The 21350-nt window shown below is 43.9% G+C and overlaps 1 protein-coding gene across 1 annotated transcript in view; it reads right to left on the reverse strand.

The window, feature by feature from the left end:
* ADAMTSL1 (ADAMTS like 1) overlaps positions 1 to 21350 on the reverse strand; it is a 677686-nt gene that overhangs the window by 159159 nt on the left and 497177 nt on the right. The window contains exon 19 of the mRNA XM_078677817.1: positions 19857 to 20997. Coding sequence (XP_078533943.1) covers positions 19857 to 20997 — 1141 coding nt within the window. The remainder of the gene's footprint in view (positions 1 to 19856; positions 20998 to 21350) is intronic.

Raw genomic sequence — 21350 nt, forward strand, 5'->3', positions numbered from 1 at the left:
CCCTTCCAGGTCATCCTGATCACCAACACAGCTGTAAAGGTGGGAGGCCTGCCCAATTGGATCCACGCGTCACATACGAAAAGGGTTCCAGCACCTCTGGAAACAGCTCCTCTCTCGGATGGACGTCCAGCTGAGGACAGAGAAGCCATAGAGGGGGCTAGCCAAGCTGTAGAGGTGCCAGCGGAAGCAGGGAACGAGTCTGACCAAGCTGAGGACGGTCAGTACAACAGCGAAACAGAAGACGCTACAGAAGGAGAAAGTAGCTGGGAGTACGAGTCAGACCCTGACAGGTCTGAGAGAGAGCGAGAACAGAGAAGAAGAAGAAGGAGTAGAAGGGCACGTGGAGAAGCTAATTGGCCGCAAAGAAGAAGTTCTAGCCTGAGGTCAACTCCAGAAGCAACCCTTCCTCCGATATCAGAAGACTCAGACCTAGAAGAAGGTGCTCAGGGTGCTGAAGCACCGGACCGAAGAAGGTCAAGAAGAGTGCGTGTGCCTAACAGAAGATACTCCACACCTGAGTGGACATATCTGGCGTCAAATGTCTGTGAAACCGGAGACAGGGAGGATCAGAGCGGTGGTGGTGTCCAGTTCTGAGCCCATTATCACCGTGGAAATACGACTGTTGGTACCCGGTGTCGAACAAGAAGGGTCACTAACATTCATGCTCCCCAGACCTCCCCGCCTCAGCAAGTTAAAACATATGTTTCTTACAGAATTGCAATTCCCCGACTTTGGTACAACGATAACAGCACATGAAGAGCACAATCTTCGTTTGGAAATACTGAACTATGCTATTGAAGCTGCAACCACAAATCTGATAGTAGACTGTTAAAGGACTTTGTAAATAAAGCAAGCAGAAAAAAGAAGATTACCTAGCGCCCAGGAAGCAGAGAATGTTAGGGAACTTCCCTTGAGTTGATGGAGAAGGGCTAGGGTTGTCTTTTTGAACTGTTACAGGACTTTTGCGAAGAAGGCTGTCAGCCTCCAGCTGTGTGGATTCTAAAGACAAAAGGATTGAAAAGAGACTGTAAAGGAACGAGAGGAAAAGAACTTTTTGCAAAGATAAAGAGAGAACTATATTGTCTGACGAAATGGAGGCCGGCACCCCGAACCACAGAGCTAAATGTATAATAGGTACACTAATAGTAGGAGTGATAATATTAATAGCTTTAGTGGTAACAATTTCTTATGTAAAGGGACATGAGGAAGAGGCAAAGGTAACTGATGTGAATTCTGCAGAAACGCTTACACCCACTGTTGCTGGTGAGAAAAGGGAAAACACTCAAGAGAAAGCGTTATTAGCTGCAGAAGCCCGCAGGTTACATGTAGACGAGTCCCAAGGAGACTTTAGGTCAAATGCTTATGCTAAACTTTTATATGAATACGTGGATGCCATGGAGGTTAAGGATTGCTACGTCTGCATGCAGTTGCCGGCGTCTGTAGATGAAGGAATTCGATATCACCACCTCCCTCTGACATATGGCATTACATGTAGCTTATTGCTTAGTATATTTTATGAGAGAGATAGTTTTGAGTACTATTTCTCAAATTATGATTCAGTGTTGCCGGAAGTCCCGAATTATAAGCAGATGAATAAATGGGATTACTGGAAGAGTGAAGACAGATTGGCCAAATTCTTCATTCCTTGGATTACCTTAGATACTTCACATGCCCGTAGAAATAATCTGACATGCAAGGTGTCAGAAGTCGAGAAGAAGTTCATAGGGCAGGTGGATGATCGTTACAGGAGACAAAAGATTTTGAAAAAATCTGGACAAGGGAAAATAGATTGGACCGAGGAAGAGAAGTCACACAAGAGAAAGGGTAGTAGTGGTCCAATAGCTTTAGATAAAGCGCAGAGAGGAAAGTTATGTCTTCACAGAGCCAAAACGTATTATGAAAATGTATACGTTGGAGAAGTTGACTGTGAACATGCTTTTAATTTAGAGTACTATACTAAGGATTTCCTGAAGGGAATGCAAGTGATTCCAAATGTGTATTTTGTATGTGGAAGAAATGCTTACGTGAGACTACCTGACAACTGGTATGGATCATGTTACTTGGCAATTGTCTTCCCCAAAATATATCATGCACAAGACTTAGTGATCATTGAGGGTCAGACATCATCGAGGGGAAGGAGAGATGTAGGTGATGCCGAAATGGTTGGAGATGTCTTTGGAGCTATGTTTCCTCTTTTGGGAATAATCCTTAATGATGTTAAAATTAGACGACTGGCAACAGTTGTCGACAGGTTGTCTGCCAGCACTGCTCAGTCCTTAATGCTGGTAGAAGGAGAGATGCAATCGATAAGGGCTATGGTTCTTCAAAATCGTCTTGCATTAGATGTCCTACTAGCAAAAGAGGGCGGAGTCTGTAAGGCTTTGAAGGTCCAGGAATGTTGCACTTACATTCCAGACAATTCGAAGCCCCTTGAGAAAGTTATTAAGAACATAACTAATATTCACAAGGAGATCGAAGACTTGAGTAGAGAAAATGTCTGGGAAAAGGTGGGCCACGGAATGAGTACAGTTGGAGGGTGGTTTTCCACCTTAGGCAAAAGCTTTATTTGGTATATCCTAAAGCCTATCATCATAATATTGATCTGTGGGATAATATTGTGGGGATTGGTGAGGGTATTCAAATGGTACAGAGCAAGAAGGTCAGAAAGGGCCCAAAGAGAACAGCTGCGGAGATTGGCTGCCATACAAGATAATCAGTACAGGAGCCTGAGGGCTCTGGAAGCGCAGAGAATGCCAGCAATAACTGCAGTTTAAATGTTGGTGATGACCCCGAGAGGTCATCAAAGGGGGGAACTGAGAGAGCGCAAAATGATTTAAATGTATGAGTACATCACACTTACCTGTAGTAAGCACAAATCATGAAGAGAAATGCCATGAGTGCTAATAGTACCTGCAAGTATATTCAAAAATGTATAGCTAATGTAGAGATTTAAGTAGAAGTGGAACTAATACAGAAATGTGTGACATTATATGACTTTATTAGATGTGATTATTTTTGAATCCATGTCGTGAAGCTGCTAAAACATAAATAAGATGGTATGTGGTTAAACGCAGAACGTGGTAGGCCTCAGGGCCAGAGCTGGAGCTAAAAGGGAAGGTGGTTCTTTTCACGACACAGATTGCATTAACGTTTGGTCATTGCATTAATGGGCCATGATTTATAGAAATGTTTACTAAATAATAGAATAAGAGTATTAACATGCTTTAATTAAATGAAGAAGTTGAATGCTATAATCATAATGAGAAATATTGTAGGCCTGAAATGTTTTAATGTTGATTTACACGTACATGTCTGGGCTGAGAAATGTTGCAAGCCTTTTTAGAAGTCTATGAGAGTTGGGTTCTTGGCGGCAGATATCTGTCTGCAACAGGAAAGGGGGGATCCAATTATAAATGAATGAATAGAGGTCTGTTCAGTAGACGGCCCAGACATGGAGGAGGGTTTTGGAATGTTTAAGGGGTATCAGCGAGCCGGAGAAGAGCCTGAGAAGCAAGGTCAACTCTAACGTCTGAGGCCCAATACAAAGCATCATGGAAAAAGCCTGAAGCTACACCACGTGAGAGGCGTTTCGCAAGGGGCGTCTCAAATGTTGTTGACTGTTTTGTATTAGGGACAGCACCCCTGGGTGGAGTTAGAGCAGATACCTGAGGACCCTTTAGAGAGCGGATGGGTAGGCAGAGAGGGGTCATGACTGGAGAACTATAGGTTTTCACCAAGAGACTTAGAGTGGGTGACTTCCCTTGGGGGTCATTCACTGCTGACACCTTTATTAGGTTGGGATTTGGTTAAGTAGGGATACCATCTAGAACAGGGTAGGGACGCCTAACCTGTGTGTGTTTTCCTCCAACCTAAATGAAGGAGAGATATGCGTCTATGCTGATAGCTTTATTATTCTTAGAACTTGTGTTAGTGATTTCTGTTGCTCGTCTGAGGGCTTTTCGAGAGCACATGTATGTAATTGGACCTGTGTATCTCGTGAATCTCATTCTGAGATGTCTGTATTTGCAGCTTATCATTTCTTTACAATAAACTTTTGAAAGCTAGAAGTTGTCCGTGATCTTTGGGAGTAGAGTCCTTTATTGGGTGAACTAGCTTGCAGATGGGTGTACGGTTTTCCTCCTAGACAGGCAACAAAGGTTCAGTCGACCAGATCGAGGTTTGGATCAATAGATATAAGGTATCGATCAAAATCTCGCCCTTTCAGTTTCATGACGGACGACCTGCACAGCAAAGAGGAGAGAGACCTGGTAGACATCCTACTAACGGCAGCACTAAAAATCATCCTAACAAACTGGAAGAACACAGCCAAAGCAAACTTCAAAACATGGATAAACTGGGTCCCTTTCCTCAGAGGCGCAGACAACATCACCAGCAAGTTCACAAAGAAGCACAATGCCAAAGATGGAATGTGGGAGATCCTCGACACATACCTGGAGTCACGAAGGACTTAACGACAACCCCCACCCCCCTTTCTCTTTCTTTCTCTCTTCTTTCTTTCTGCATTATAATGTACTGTATGTAACTTCTGATATGAAACTTATATTTTAATAAAAACATTTGAAATAAAAAAAAAGATCCTATTAGAATTTAGAATATGATATGGTGTCTTCAAACATTTTTTAAAGTGTATTCCTTTTCCACAATCAGAAGCGTTTCGCCTTAGTACATTCAATTATTTGACAAGTACTTATTAAAAGTGGCTTTTTTAACATGAAGCGAGAAACATTTCTGCCCCCGCCCTTATGACAATGCTATTAGTAAACTAAGAGGCAAGTCAGGGTAATGTTGTTTGTGGTCTTGATAATTATTAGAGATGGAGCAACACTATAGTCTATTCATTCAAACACTATTTTTTTGTACAGCATGCTGAACTCACGTATACGTGCTCACATACGTGATAATAAACAAAAAGAATGCTTGGTGAAATAAAGTATTTGCATAGGTTCACACAATTTGGTTAAGCAGGGAAGCTAGGACTGGCCACACCTTTTCCAGTTTCCCACTGTGCAATCGAGCCACCAGATGAGTATCTCATTATGCCATCGCAGGTTAATGCTTAGTCCCTAATTCTTGGAGGATGAGATTAAAGCGTGTTTGACAGGTTGAATCCCCACTTTTCGTTTTTTGCAGTTTTACAAAGCGTGAACATTGCTCAATGACATAAGAGTGCTTCACAACAGACTGCAGACAACAGACTTTTTCGGAGCGGAGATTCTGCAGATGCTGAGGGGAAAGGTTTCAAAACAGAGTCCCCACACACGGTCTGCAGCTGTAGGCACTGGGCCATATCGCCTCCTGTGAAAGCTTGGCTTGGTTTGGGCTCGAGATTCCAAAAGGACCTCGAGCTGAGCCAGAGCCAGGAATCAGGCCTGAACTTGCATAGCGCTTTCACTGTCTCGCCCACCTCTAGTGAAAAAGGCCACTGAAGTTAAATCCAGAACACAGGGTCCATGAATTCTTGCTTGTCGCTCAAAAACAATTCTTTATTTGTAGTCCAATGCACTTACCATGAATGGATCCAATGATGCCCACTACATTTACATTTTCAACATTAAATTAATTTCCTTGCCTGCTTCCATGTTTTACATAGCTGTCTACACACCTGTATCGGGTGTCAAACCCTTTTTCTGTCCACTGACTTTAATGGAGTCACCATCTTTTCAAACCTGTATCACTCTCCAAAATGTGTAATTCCCCATTGACCTTAATAGGACCACCCTCTTAAACGCCTGGCTTTTACCAGCATGTTTGAGGCAGGAGGCTGATAGATATGGTCTTACATTCCCCAGGGACTAATACTAGCCCCATTCTAACTATTCAGCATTCTGTATGATGGATGACCCCCCTCTCAACGACAGCTGAACCTCCCTTGCTCTCTCGTCCCCAGCTGTTTTGTATAAGCCCCGCAGCTGGAGCGGCAGCCACGGTCATGACATGAGGTGAACCCCCTCCCAGGACAAGTGTAAGTAAAGGACGCACACTGACCAGGCGGCGGCCATTTTCGCGCCTCCTTAACAATAACCGCTACTGTCTCCAAGGCCACGGCACTGCAGATATGCCATCCTGCTGGACAGCAAGATCGGATTTCTTAAGAGTAAACACGGGCACCGCCGCCCAAACAATAGGGTGTCAAGAATGTGCAGTTTTTGGTTTCTTTTCCCATCATCTGTTATCGTCAATGGGCGACTTGCGGTGACGAAGGGGCTGTTGCCACTTAAGAAACACAGACAAAAGATGGAAACAGACTGCATTGTGTTTTGCAATACATACATGCAGCTGTACAATGATGGACTATTAGCACCGGAGAAAGTAAATTGTTGACATGTTGCACACTCTAAGCACTAAGGGACTAATTTACTACAAAATGATGCAGCGTGGTGCCGCAAGCTATTTTTCTGCACCGAGCTGCGTCATTTAAAAAACACAGGGATGCGTCGTATTAACAACAATATGACACATCTGTGTGCTTTAGAGTGTGCTGGCGCACAATTGGCTGCCATATTTATTTATTTATTTTTACCATTTGTAGAGCGCACTGTAACCCTGCGGGCATCCTGGCGCTAAGACAGCACAGGCACCCTTGCCTCATGTTGCAAGGGTGCCTGCGTTGCAGGGATGATTGTTTTTGTGCAGGAAGTGACAGCTTCCTGCACAAAATCAATCATTGATGGCATTTTCCTCTTTCTATGTGTGTTGCAAAATGCAGCACACATAGAAGGAGGAAAAAACGAGGAGAAATAAAAGTATTTCTCCTCGTTGCGCCACTTATAGGTGTAGGATTCTGATGCATTCCCAGCTTTATAAAACGTTGTAAATCTGGGAATGTGTCAGGTTCCATTGATGTTGCGCTAGAACACCCATAGCAACACCCATAGAAGGCTCTTTCACGTAGAGGGGACCATATTTACAAGGCCCTGAAAAGTCACGCAGGGTGACTTTACGTCGTCGTGAAAATATGGGCAAGCCCATTTCGCCACCGTTGCGTCAAAAAAAGTGATGCACCAGCGGCGCAATGGGCTTGTAAATGAGGCCCAGCCATTTGAAATTCTGCGGTTTACTTTCGCAGGTTATTGTTTTTATCGCAAGATAAAATCAAGCTAATGAAGTGCTAAACAGCCTTCACAGATGAACAGCAATTATTGCACTATCAAGAGGTGCTTAAAAAGCTCTGTTCGCTGGCATATCACATTATCTAACTGCAAGAATATTTCACAGACCAGTGAACACTTGAGGTCTAGTCTTTCTGCTGAAACACTATATGTGGGCACCAAAAAAGAAAGCGCCTTACCCACCATCTCAAACTCTTAAACAGATTTTGAATATATGTTATATAAGAGGGTTTTTTTCTTGGAACGGCTAATGTCTTTGCACTCTGGGCTACGTGGCCTGTGCGCTGCAGCTCAGAGCTGTCTGTATTCCACATTGACACTTTACTACGCCTGGGTGTGTTTGTTGTCTCATCTCACAGAGATTCATAGAGACCGGGGTCCATTTCATATGAATATGTTGTCTTTGTGCACTCTCTGGATTGTGTGGTCCCGTGCTCTGAGTACATGCAGCTGATGATTTATGGATGGTGAAGAGGGATCCTATGTGTACATTTATAGACCACTTCTCAGACCTGCCAACCAAAGAATATTTTTCCCTCTTTGAGTGTACAGGGAGAAGGGGGCGTGCTCTTGGCAAGGAAATGGGGCTAGGGCGAGTGGGGCTTTGAATCTTCTACTCAGCCCAACCAGCTAGAGTACTCTGCCCTACAACAATAAGGAACTCGTCTGGTCCCACCTCCCCTAGCCTGAGAGGTTTTAATCGAAACCTGGTTATGTAGATCATGCACGCCGAGAGGAAACCACTTTCTTGGCAAGGGGTTCCAGCTCACCGTGCGGTTGGGCATCTTCACCCCATATCCTCAAGGGTGTTTCTTGGTGCTACTGACAGATAAACACTGATTATTGGTCCCCCCTAAATGGTACTCCTTATCAATCTCAGAGGGATGAAAGGTTGAATGGATGTGCAGAGATTCTAACCTATGACCATGCGGTCAAACAAAGATCCCTGCAGCAGAAACATTAGTTGACTGAGTCACCAGACCCTGCTAGAGGTATAAATGGTCATTTTTAGGTCTCGCTGAGCCAACGCACATGCGTTGCTCTGCGAGAGTTAAGTAAGGGCTTTAAAAAATGCTCCCAAAGTCTGCAGGCGGATCGGGTACAGTGCATGTGTGCCGGGCACGTGCACCATTTGTCCGCCTGCAGCCTTTGGGGGGACTTTCGCGGCTGCTTTGATGTTCTCAGTGAGCAGCGCGGCCACTGAGAACATCAAAGCGGCCGCAAAAGTGCTCACCATTTGCCACCCCCTCCCTTATCCCACTTTCTGCTTGTTTAAACTTCCATGCACTGCATTTGCCACTGCAGTTTCCTTTTTAATTTGCACAAAGGCACACCAAATTGAAATAAAAAAATTGTAAGTTAAAATGCAACTTCGCATTAAAACACTGGTGCAGTTTAGCAAACACGAGAGACATGCTACCTTTTAATTCACATGAAACGTGTGCCAATAGAAAGGCAGCGTTCCTTTCTCTTGTTTACTAAACGACTACAATCGTTTCATTCCACATCGTGTTTATAGTCTATTACAAAGTATGTGCATGCTTTTTCATTTTGACACATTTATTGGTGCTGTGAAGCCATTTATAAGTCTGTCTCTCTCTCCCACATGCTTTAGGGTAAAATGCTGTAGTGTCTTTTCCTTCTAGTTCGCAAACAATATACTGGGGGGAAAACCCCTACACAGTTGTATACATACTGTAAAAGGAGATTTCTCCTTCCCCTCCCCTCCCCCCACCAAAACAATGTAACTAGTTGGTTTACAAACCATGAAATACAGGAAAAACACACCAAATGTAGTTTATTAGCTTCACCTAAATTATTTGCAGCTGGTAATTTAGGGGTATAGCACGTTGGGATATATTACCGGTGTTTATGGCCACTTCAGTAAAGATTTACATTCACAAACAAGGTCTATCTGTTGTGTAGAAGATGAATAGCAAAATTATTCTAGTTTTATCTTACTCTTACGGAGCGGCTCCCATTGAATGGAGGCCGATTTCAGCCACTTAAGCAGACTTGCGGCGGCGGGGCGACATAGAGTGCCTTCATTCAAGGCTTGTTTATTCGCACAACTGCTCCAGCTGCACGGAGGGAAGGGAGTAGGGAGAGCCGGGTCGGCTGAGCCCCGCATATAGCATAAAGGCAGAACCCAGATTCTGCATAATTGCAGGTGTGCGTGAGGCTAGCATAGACGCAGGCACTGATTGCATACTTTGTGCTCTGAGTTGTCTCGGTGACTACAATTCATCTATACATCCATCCGTGTATCCACTCACTCATCCATGCATCTATTCTTCCGACCACCCATCCATCCATCACTCACTGAGCCTTCCATCCATCCATTCCTCCACCCACCCATCCATCTGACCGTCCATCCATCCATCCATTCGTCCATGCATCCATCCACTCACTGATCCATCCATTCATCATCCATCCACTCACTGATAGATCCATTCATCCTTCCATCTACTGACTGATCCATCTATCCACTCACTGATCCATCCATCCATTCATCCATGCATCCATCCATTCATCCATGCATCCATCCACTCACGGATCCATCCATCCACTCACTAATCCATCCATCCATCCACTCACAGATCCATCCATCCACTCTCTGATCCATCCGTCCATCCACTCAAGGATCCATCCATCCACTCACGGATCCCTCCATCCACTTACAGATCCATCCATCCACTCAAGGACCCATCCATCCACTCACGGATCCCTCCATCCACTCACGGATTGATCCATCCATCCACTTACTAATCTATCCATCCACTCACAGATCCATCCATCCATCCATCCACTCACTGATCCATCCATCCATCCATCCATTCACGGATCCATCCAGTCACGGATCCATCCATCCATCTATCCAGTCACTGATCTATCCATCCATCTATCCGTCCATGCATCCATCCACTCACTTACCCATCCATCCATCCATCCACTCACTGATCCATCCATCCACTCACGGATCCATCCATTCACTCACTGATCCATCCATCCACTCACTGATCCATCCATCCATCTGTCCATGCATCCATCCACTCACTGATCCATCCATCCACTCACGGATCCATCCATCCACTCACGGATCCATCCATCCACTCACGGATCCATCCAACCAGTCCCAGATCCATCCATCCATCCACTCACTGATCCATCCATCCATGCATCCATCCACTCACCGATCCATCCATTCACTCACGGATCCATCCATCCATCCACTCACTGATAGATCCATGTATTCATCCATCCATCCCGAATGATGCAATTGCATGTGCAGCCAGTTGCGCTGGTGATTCCCAGAGCATTTTTCAGGGACCCTGGTCAGGCGCGCAGCTGTCTGTCTGGAATAGCTCTATTCTTGAGACACTTGGAAAGTCCGATAAGACTAACCAAACCGTATCACAAAACTAATTTTAAAACAAGCATTTGCAATGCAGTAGGTCTCGCATTATTAAAGTTTGAGCTATTGGTGTTGCATTATTTATCAATGCCAATAGCTCAAACTTTAATAATGCGAGACCTATTGCATTGCAAATGCTTGTTAACAAAGTTATGTGTGTGGCTGTAGCGTTCAAGTTGAGACGCCGTAATTGTGCATTGAATCTCTTAAAGCAGGTTGATACAGTGAATTGTGCATGAGGTTTGTGCATGCTTCTGAATAGGCGTGGTGGTCATGTTTAGGATGAATATTCTGGTGGTCAGCTCGTTTGCTGAAGTGATCGTGTGATGTAGTGAATAGCCAAGGGCCTGTTTATCTGTGGTGTGAAGATTAACATTTAGACTGTGGGTTGGCCTTCAAGAGTGTGGTGGTTTCAAATTAGGTTAATTTCTGTGGGACAAGCAGGTGGTTTATGCATGACGTGAGATGATAAAGGGTTGTAACATCAGTGTTTTGTTGTGGAGGGACATGTTGCTGGTTGAGTTTGTGTTTATCACTGTAGTGATTTGATTTTGAAATTTATAAAGCGCGCGATTGCCCGAAGGCGTCTTGGCGCTAAAGGGAGGTGGTTAAGCACATACATGATGCTGACATGTACGAGTTGAACAGCTGATTTTAAGACAGGCAAAGAGGAGCACAATGTGCTTTTGGCTAGAAGAGTGACATATTGTCAGTGGGTTGGCCTTCAGTGCTGCAGTTCTGTTTGAAGAGGTGGTTGAAACATGCTACCAGGCTAAATGGGAATACTTGTGCAGGATGAGTGTGTAGTGATTGCGTGGGACGTGCTGGTCACTAGAGGTGCAAAGCAGGTTACATGAATGTTAGACAATGCTCAGTTCCCAGTTTTAAGCAGTAAACAAAACTTATGGGGAAATTACCCAGGTAAGGCCAAAGACAATATTACAAGCCCCAAGATCACCCTTTGAATCTTTACTAGTGATGCACAGGGAATCAGCGAAATTCCATTATTCCTCAAATCATAAGTTGTAAGCAACATATTTTTGAAATATGGGGGAATCAGTTTGGGAAACTCACAATATAACAGGATGGAGATGGCGAGTTACCGTCCACGACAAGTTTTAAAATCTTCACTTGCAGGGTGTAGAGAGGTAAATAACCAATGGAAATCACCAAATGATAGTATAAACTAACAAATATTCTATATCTAAGAGGCTCTTTGAGGTTAAAATGCAAAATTAGAAGACTAGGAATGGCAAGTTTGTACTCCAACACTATTTGAAAAATATTCAGTAGAAGGTAACAGAGTTACAGAAATGCAGGACAATCACTAAACAACACGATGAAGGCACGAATGACCCAAAAATTGACAAGTGAACCAGTCAGCAAATCCAGCACAGCATGAAATAATGCCCTGATGAGCCAGGGTGAGTGGGAAGGATATCCTCGCAAGATAACAAACAAACGCAACTAGTGCTAAAAGCAAATAATTTGTGATTGTCTTGTTTAAGGCCTTTACCTGAGCTCAACCACAACATGTATTCTAAACTAGTCTCAGTAAAGAATGTGAGGTAGAAGAGGAAATAAGTCTTAGAGGGTAAGTGGTGACCTGCAAATTTCCCAAGCCCCCAAACTACTTAGCTCTGTGACCAATAATTATGCGTTTCTGGCACATATCAATGTATTTAACACAACGGTACATCACTTTTCTATGTCTAGTTCTCTTTCAATTGCATGTTCCATACAATTCCTATTACATTAAGGTTTATATAATACAGTGACATTTCTTTCCCACACACCGTACTTCTTTAGTCTTGCACCTTATGTTCGAGATGAACCCACTACCACACAAGTATCTATGATGTTAAGTGCAGGGGTGGCTCCTCCGTAATGGCGGAGGAGTGTCGTCCCACTTGTCAGAATCAGTCACAGAAAAATAAAATGATAATGAAACAATATCATTTTATTTTTCTTCGACTGGTTCTGACGTGTGCAGGGCGGGGCTAGGCTATGACAGGCAGGTGGTGGCACTTAGAAGTGTGCATGTATGTTTGGCCGGCCATACTAGGCCGGCCAAACATACATGCACACTTCTATTTCTCCAACCGAGCTGTGCTCACACCCTGATTGGAGAAATGACGCAGGCTCACAGGCAGTGTCTGAGCGGCAGAGCAGGCCAACCAGACCAATTCTGGTGCTGCTCTCCCAGTAGCAGAGAGGTGTCTGGATTGGCAGAGCAACTCTGCTTTCCCAGAGACTGGTGGCAGAGCTACGAGGCAGCGGTCGGCGTTGGAGGCTGTGGGGAAAAGGTACGTTTTTAAAACTATTATTTTTCCTTCCACGTCCCCCTCATACCCCCCCCCCCTTGCCCGGCCCCTGCCCCTCACCTTCGTGATGTGGCGGCCACTGATTAAGCGTCAGCTAGATATGAGTGAAGCATGCAACTGAGAACCTTACAGGAATGGCAAAGCCAGGGCCGTACTGGCTGTAGCGGGCACCAGGCATTTCCCCGGTAGGCCGCCCGGGTGGGGGATGTGCAATATTGGCCTTGTAACAAAATCGGCCGAAACCGGCCCTGGCAAATAGCTCTGCTGTCCCCCTCAATCCCCCAGGGGGGCCAGCCGAGCACTTTGCAGGGCCGGTTTTGGTTCCCAGTCCGACCCTGGGCAAAGCCCGAAGGCCACCTTCCTAAAATAATTTGAGAACAATGTTGGCAATATACTGAACTCAAGACGCTCATCAAGTTTGTATTCTAACACTCAGGTCTAGTGAAAGCGTCATCAAAATACAGAGACACTATTAAAGCTAAAATCTTCGGGTAACAGTACAATTGGCCACCATTTAGACTAGTACTATACCCACGGCCACTGAATTATAGATTTGCCGCAAATGACACATAATCCATCGCATGCAGTATAATCTGCAGATTTCCACAGCAAAGAACTTGTTTTGTATCTCAAACAGTTCAAAAGTTACTGAAATACAGCGACAGGTGATGCCATGCAGTGCAAGGCCCTTTGAAAAGGTTAACTGGTCACTTTTTTACTGCTTAATGCAGTATTTGGGTATTAAACTAGCACTAATGATGTGCAACCAATCCCCAGCCAGTGTTAACAAGGGTAAAAATGACAAAATAATGAATTAATACTATCACAAAATGTGCCACATTATGCTGCATAATTTGCCTTTTCCTGCCTCACAATTTACTCAACCCTGCTGCATAATTTGGCCCTCCACTGCTGCATAATTCCAGTGGCCTTGACTATACATATTCAAATTAAATACAAGATACAAGGTGCCCAATACTGTAATCAAGATGGCCAGGATTGAAATGACGTATTTACATGAATAGAATTAAAAACAGAAGGAAGATGAAAAACATAAATCATAGGCCAGACAGTGCTTCATTTGTAAAAGAATAAGTGCCAGAACCCAAGATTTTGCTCAGAAGCCGGAGACCGACACTATCAAAGGCCGGCGTGTTGAATACCAAAACTGTGCATTCTTGTTTTCACCTCATGTCACTTTAATCCACCACCAGACACTTCCTGCCTCTTTATATCACTCTTGCAGGTTCCTTTTAATCCCTGCTCCCCCCCTTTGTCACGGGAGTTTCATTTTTCACTTCCTCCTTCTATCCCCTTTTGTGTTTTTCACTCTCTTGCTCTGGATTAAAGGCTGTTGAGGAAAATCAAGTGCCGATCCCCAATAATAAGTTCCGGTGGCCCCCACTGGCAACCACTGGCTCAGATTAAGCACTGAGGCCATGTCTGCCAGGCCAATCAGGGTCACCCTGTCTGGATGAACTGGGAAGGCCAATCTTGTTCATTAGATTTCGTGAAATTACATGAAACATTCCGCAAAATGATGCTTTCAGAACAAAAGGTGGGTTGCTAATATCTCACTTTTCTATGTGAATAGCATTTGTGTAAAAGTCTCAAGAGATACCAACAGGAGGCTGGTTTGAGGAATAAACTGTCTTTCAGTGAGCTATTTTCTGCATGAAGCAGTCTGCCACAAAATTACTCACAAGAAACCATTCCTCGTGGAATAACCACATTACAAAAATTGCTGCCTATTTTCCAGGCCCTAACCAAGAATTTCAGAACTGCGAGCTGAACCCAAGATGGACTAAGTGTGAGGCAAGGGCTCAAACAAAATAAGCGATTTTGATGCAAAACAAAGTGAATAAAGGTTTTAGCCAAGGGTTCTTGGCTCGAGAATACAAAAGGCATGAAAGCAGTAAGTGGGTAAGTGCCTCATCGACCACATCAGTAAAGGTTACTCAATGTTTGTGCTTAAACCAGTCAGCTGCATTTCAGAGATGCACTCAGATTAGCTTAAATTTCAGATACACAAAAAAGAACAGCTGGATTTAGTCAATTACTATTTTTTCCATACTGGCTTTGGTTTATTGTTCAGGTAATTGTAATTGAATTTATATTGCGCTTACTACCCCTGACGAGGCGTTGAAGCACTTTTTCGACAAGTAGCACGCTACTCTGGAACCGAAAATTGATTAGTGGTGAATTAGTATAGTGAAATATAAAATTATTTTGAGGGATGGATATGTTAGTCTGTTATTTGGATTGAAAAAGGACAGTCGATAGAAGATTGAAGGGTTTTCATTTATATAGCGCTTGCTACCACTGATGAGGTGCTGAACCGCTTTTCGGCGAGTAGTACGCTACTCCGGGTACATACTTAAAGCTTCATGCTTCACTGATTTTGACCCTATTTATGAGCAGGTCATAGTTTTCTGACAGTTGCACAAATCCCTGATTGTTTGTTCAGAAGCCTGAATTCTGTTTTATTTACCGCACCTGGAAATCACCGGATGCCATAACGACATCACCCTTCACTAAATGTCAGCAGGTCCAACCTGTAATAATTCAAAATGGGACAAGTGTATGACATGTATTGGACCAGTAAGCACCGCACCAAAATTTGTATTCACCAAAAACTTAGAATGTACAATACTTATCGCACTGGATAAATGCACATCGGGTGATATTTTTACTGGATGCGATAATTATTACACCAGATTCGGATCTCTCATAATAAGGCCCTTAGTTGTGAATTGTGGCACTGATCAACAGCCATATGAAATCTATGCTATTGATTTTACTAGTAATCAGTTTTTGACCCTGGTTTTCCTTCTGGTACGACAGACCAGTTTTCAAACAAATAACGTAGCTTATTTTTCGTGCAGAAAACCTCTTAATAAAAGATGACTTTGATAAGACATTCTCTTCCCCACCAGTGCTAAAAATTAGAGCTATCAACTAAAAGCAACTGACTAAATCACAGCATTGTGTTTAAAAAACACATGAAGCAATGCTATCTGGGATAATTAAAAGTCTGATACATACATTGACGAGTTAGTGGCCTCCAAGTACCTAAATACTTTAGACATAACACTGGGTACTGGCAGATTGCCCTGTCTGAGGATGCAAGGAGAGATCAGCTTTCTAAACTCCTGAGGGCCACTTCCAGTTCGAGGTGATGCCATTTGGGTTGAAGAATACCCCTGCCATCTTTCAGAGGTTGGCCAGCTAGGTTCTCTCTGGGATGGGGGTGCTCTAGTGCACCCAGTCCACATGATATTGCTGTATTTAGCGCCATTTGGCAGGACCGCCTTACGCACCTTGAAGAAGTACTTCAGGCCCTGCACCAGGCAGCACAACTATGAAGGCCAGTAAGTGCCAGATAGGGTTGGGGTCTGTAATTTTCCTGGGCCACTGAGTTGGCGGTGGAAGGTGGTAGACATGTAGAGCTTCTCAAGCCCAAAATCCAGACTATCACTGGGATCCTCTGAAAACCCAGACTCAAGTCAGAGCTTTCCTGGGTCTGACAGGATACTGGCAGAGGTTTGTCAAGGGGTATGGCACTATTATGGTCATCCCTAACAGAGCAAACTTTTAACATTCAACCCAACAAGGGCAAATGATATGAGGCATGTTAAAATGTCTTTGACATTCTGAAACAGGTGTTGTGCATTGCATCCATCCTCAAGGAACCTGAATTCAAAAAGGAATTAGTGGTCCAGATAGATGCTTTAGAACATGGCTTTGGAGCAGCGTATCACAGATGAATGATGAGGGTCAGAATCGCCGCCCCGATCCCACACTGCCAAAGCCATGTGAGGACCGTCCGCCAAATTACAACTTTTCTTGTGTCTGGCGGTGTCTCTGAAAAAAGGGCACCGGCATGGGAGGGTTAAAGGCAATTCCTGCACAGCATGGACTCTGCAGTCCACGCCGTGCAGGAACTGGTGTGCATGCCCACAGGGGGGCACAACACGTGCTCCCCTGCATGCACCCCATGGCTCTGAGGCAACAGAGCCCCCTTTGTTTCTTCTCCGCCACAGTTTTTATGGTGAACTCACCACCATGAAAACCTTGGAAGAGAGAAAACTTGCAATATGCTTGGCCGCGCCACAACGGCACCGCCAAGCATATTGCAGCCTAAAGACCATCGCAACACAGCCAGGGATCTCTAATCTCTGGCAGTTGAGGCGTTCCGACTGCCGAACTTGTAATAGGGTGGTCGGATCGTCGGTGTGGCCGTTCCCGCACAGTCACTGTGGCTAGGGCGGTCCATTGGACTACCATAGTCCTAATCAGGTCCTAAATCAGTACGAAGAAATATTGACAGGCGAACCTGTGAAAAGTATCCAGCTGATTAGCAGATTTCTCTTTTCCCACACTGAGTTTTCACCACCAAAACCAGGAACATCAGCGGGACATCATCCAACATCTATGTGGCATTGAGAGGGTGTCTTCGGATATAATCTACAGCCTTGCCCCACTGGAAAATTCCTACTGCCTTTTCAGAAACTAAGTCTGAAGGTAAGATCTTTGACCAGGACAAACCTGCTTGGTTTATCTGACCGCAGATCCATCGCAGTCCACTTAAAATCATGCCGGGGTCCAGGTCATAAGCTAACAGCATCTTCTACTGACTACTTTTCCAAGGTGGTTTTTCTCTTAAATCTTTTAACATTCATAACTCTTTTTTCCTTTGTTAGAATTTTGTTGATTTGGTGTAATTTTGTTTATTAAATACCCCTCCATTTTTATAAATTGAAGTGGGATTTTTATTATGGTGTGTTTTTGACTTTCTAACTATTTTGGTACTTCTAAATGCTTTTGCTTTACCCATTTTCTCTATATCAAGTCTGTCTGCTAGGTGCCATAACTACCAGGGGCTGAACTAAATTTATTGAAACCTTTGCCTGGACCCAACAGGTTAGTGTTTTTGTTACTTGTGGTGGACTACCATCCAACCCAATAATTAACTCATTTTCCTTTTTGTGCGCAAATGCAGGTATGCACAAAGATCGAATTACCTACAGACAGATATTTTCATTAGGTCATCAGATATAAAGGCACAACTGCACACAGGCCAACAAATGTACAGGTGCCAATGCACACAAACTATACTACACACCCTGTGATCAGGAGGCATATAGTGAGCTGTGCTTCAATGGAGAACAGGATGATATGAAGCAAGGGGCACAAAGGAATGTACATTATGAAGAGCAGAGTGATGTGCATTACAAGAACACTTGGGAAACACTACAACGAGGAAGTAGTATAACGTGGACTATTTCTCAGGCTGAAAGCTATGTGTTGGAAGTGCGAGTTTAAAAGGTTCCATTTTTTTCATTGTAAGCGAAATCAATACAAGAGCAGTCATGCCTCAAATCGAGATTGATAGCCAAGGATGGCACACGAATTTTCCGCACTCAAATCAGAATGTAATTCTGCAAGCTGATGTGTGAGCTGTGCACCATTGCTTGAAATGGAAATACAGAAGTCCAGGTATCCAAAGTACCTGTTTGCTACTGAGAAGTGTCAATACTCGCTCATTCAAAGTATTGAAACACTGATCTGAAGCGCCGGTACTCTCCCTTTCAAATGAAACAAGTGCTGCTACTCTTCGTGAATGTGCGTCCACATTTAAAGCACTGCAATACACTGAAAAGATGAATATTCAGGCATGTTTTCCATAATTTTGGTATCAGGTGGCGATCTATGGCTGCAGCCATAAATCGCCTTAGATGAGTGTCAGACCTGGGGTCGAAGCAATGCTTACACATTTGTGCAATGTCTAGTTTGTCCATTGCAACGGTGTCAGACATCTGTGCCTTAAATGCTCACTATTTGATAACTAATAATGATTGCCTTGATATTAAAGAATTCTATAACAAATGGGTGTCATGGTGATGTGACTGTTGTAATGGGTAAAGGGAGCTGCCCTTTGCCAGGTAAAGCAGCCCTCTACATGAAGTCTGTTGCTTGGAGGTAACAACTGTGCTGTCAAAACACCCCCCACTCCTATGTCTGGATAGGTTTTCCAATTAGAAGGGCGGATTTAGTTGGAAGAAATATGTAGGGAGGGTACTATAATCAAGCATTGTGTTCCAAAACAAAGTGGTGTTTTTTTCAAGAACATACACTGTCATAGATGTAGGCAAATTCTTCCAAACACGCCATCTTCCTTAAATCGCTAGAATTATTCTAGTTACTTACCATTAATCTTAGTCTTACTCTTTCTCGTCCCAGTCATTACAAACTACCCACTCGACCTGGACTTTCTGTGATCTGCTCCAAAATGGATGCCAGTTCATTTTATGGTGCCAAGAATGTAGTGTGTGTGTGTGTGTGGGGGGGGACTTGTATTCACAGCATTGCATCTGACGAGTTCCTGTCTTGAACTTGGGGTCCACCTCATCAGTAATGACAAGGCTGGGACAAGAGAGGGGAATGTAGTGGTAATGTGCATAATTCTGTTCAACTGCAAAGCAAATGTTTATCCTAAAAACACCTGTCTTCACATGGACTAGATCTGATGTTATGTGTATTTGTAAAGTGCGCTATCACCCGCATGGGTATCCTGGCACTGAGCAGGTGTGTGTGCCTAGCCCTGCCTATGGCAGTTTGGTTACTTAAAAAGCCAGGTCTTCAGCTTCTTGTGGAATTCAAGTAGAGAAGATGAAGCGCTGATGTGAAGTGAGAGGGTGGTCCATGCTTTAGAAGCGATGTAAGAGTATGCCTGGCATTCTAATCTGGTTCTGTATATGCATGGGATGTGTGTGAGTAGGAGACCTGCAGAGCGTAGGTGTCTGGGTGGTTGATGGAAGGAGATGCAACTTTTTCTATGGGTACTGAAGACCCAGTACCAGAGTTTTCCAAACCCTATTAACAACAGTAATTGCAAACATAGCAAAAGAATGCATTTGTTGAATTGTTACAATGAGCATGCATCTGAGATTGTCATAAACGTAAACCAGTCATGATGCAGTTTACCTGTCTCCGTATTTCATTTCCACACCATTCCTTGCCCAGCTGATGACTGGCTTTGGGTACCCTCCAGCTTCGCAGTGAAGAAGTACACTCTGGGTTCCGCTTGCTAGGGCAACTGTTTGTCCAAGGTGAGTTACCACCTCAGAAGCTGAGAGTTGCTGTGCAGCTGAAATCTTCCTCAGTATTACAGGTTTCCTATAGTGATGGTTGTGTGAAACATTATTTGACTCCATAGAGCTAAAAAAATCTCCATCGATAGGAGATGTCCTCAAGGAGCTTGTAAATCCTGAAACAGGCTTGTGGTACCTAGGTTCAACAGATCCTAAACCAATTCTTTTTCTCTGGTTACTGAAGAAGGATTCATGGTTTTCCCAATTACTCCTGATCACCTCTTGTGCCAGATGCGAGAGAATCTGCTTCCTATAATTGTCTCGCATTTCTAAAGGATGCTCTGATAAGGTCCTAATGATGTCATCTAGCCGATTCTGATCAATGGCCACTGCAAAAGGAAACATGACTTCATAACTCTGATCTTCTTCAGCAGAAGTGTTTCTCTCAGTGGAATCCAGCCCTCCCCAATTCTCCAAGTTTTCTTTGGGCCATATATTAAGCTCCAGAAATTTTAAGACGATGTCATCATAGCGACTGCTGAAATCCGCAAGAAGGCCCCTTTTATCCGTATTGCTTTCGTTAAAGAGAATTCTATTGTCATGTTTATCTCTTGGTCTGGAAGCTTCACTTAAACCTGTCTTTCGCATGGTTTCTTCTTCCCGGGTTCCAGAAGGATGAGTAATAATCTTGTGGTGGTTGCCAATGAGTCTGATTACAAAATGTTCCTGGGCAGGACCGGCCATGCATGTGTACACTCCAGCATCGGAAGCTTTTAACCGGTGAAATTTGATGTAGCCATGTGTGGTGACGGTAATGTGTGCCGTACTGAGAAGGGGCTTGCCTTCCTGTTCCCAGTTTATCAAGGCCTTGCGGAACCTCCGCACAGGACATCTCAGGACAACAGACGTTTTTGGAAGCAGGTATGCAAAGCCACCTACATTGAACTGAAGTTTCTTCTGTTTCCTCACCTGAATGTAAATCTTCTTCAAGGATAAAATATGGGGGCTTTGCTTCTGACCAGGCCTGATTTGCCCTGAAATATAGTTTAAAATGGTGTCGGTTAGAATAGAGCCATATGTTTAATTATACATGGTATTTCACTATGATCTCCAAAATAACCCTTTCTAGACTCTTCCCTCCACTACCCCTCCTTACATCACCTCAAACCTCTTTTACTATTCAGATCTCCCAAACAATCCCTTCCCTCTGACTCTCCCCCTCCACCTCCCCTTTACTCATGCATCAATGTAACATTGAAAGGCTTCTTTAACAATATGTACTTATATCATCATTATTGGCTTTGTGTATTTTTCGATTCAGCTACAAACACTGTTTCTCGGTGAATCCGGAATTTCAAGGAATATGAGAATACCGCTTCCTTGGTGC

The sequence above is a fragment of the Lissotriton helveticus genome, chromosome 2_1 (assembly GCF_964261635.1).
Source record: "Lissotriton helveticus chromosome 2_1, aLisHel1.1, whole genome shotgun sequence".
Taxonomy (NCBI): Eukaryota; Metazoa; Chordata; class Amphibia; order Caudata; family Salamandridae; genus Lissotriton; species Lissotriton helveticus.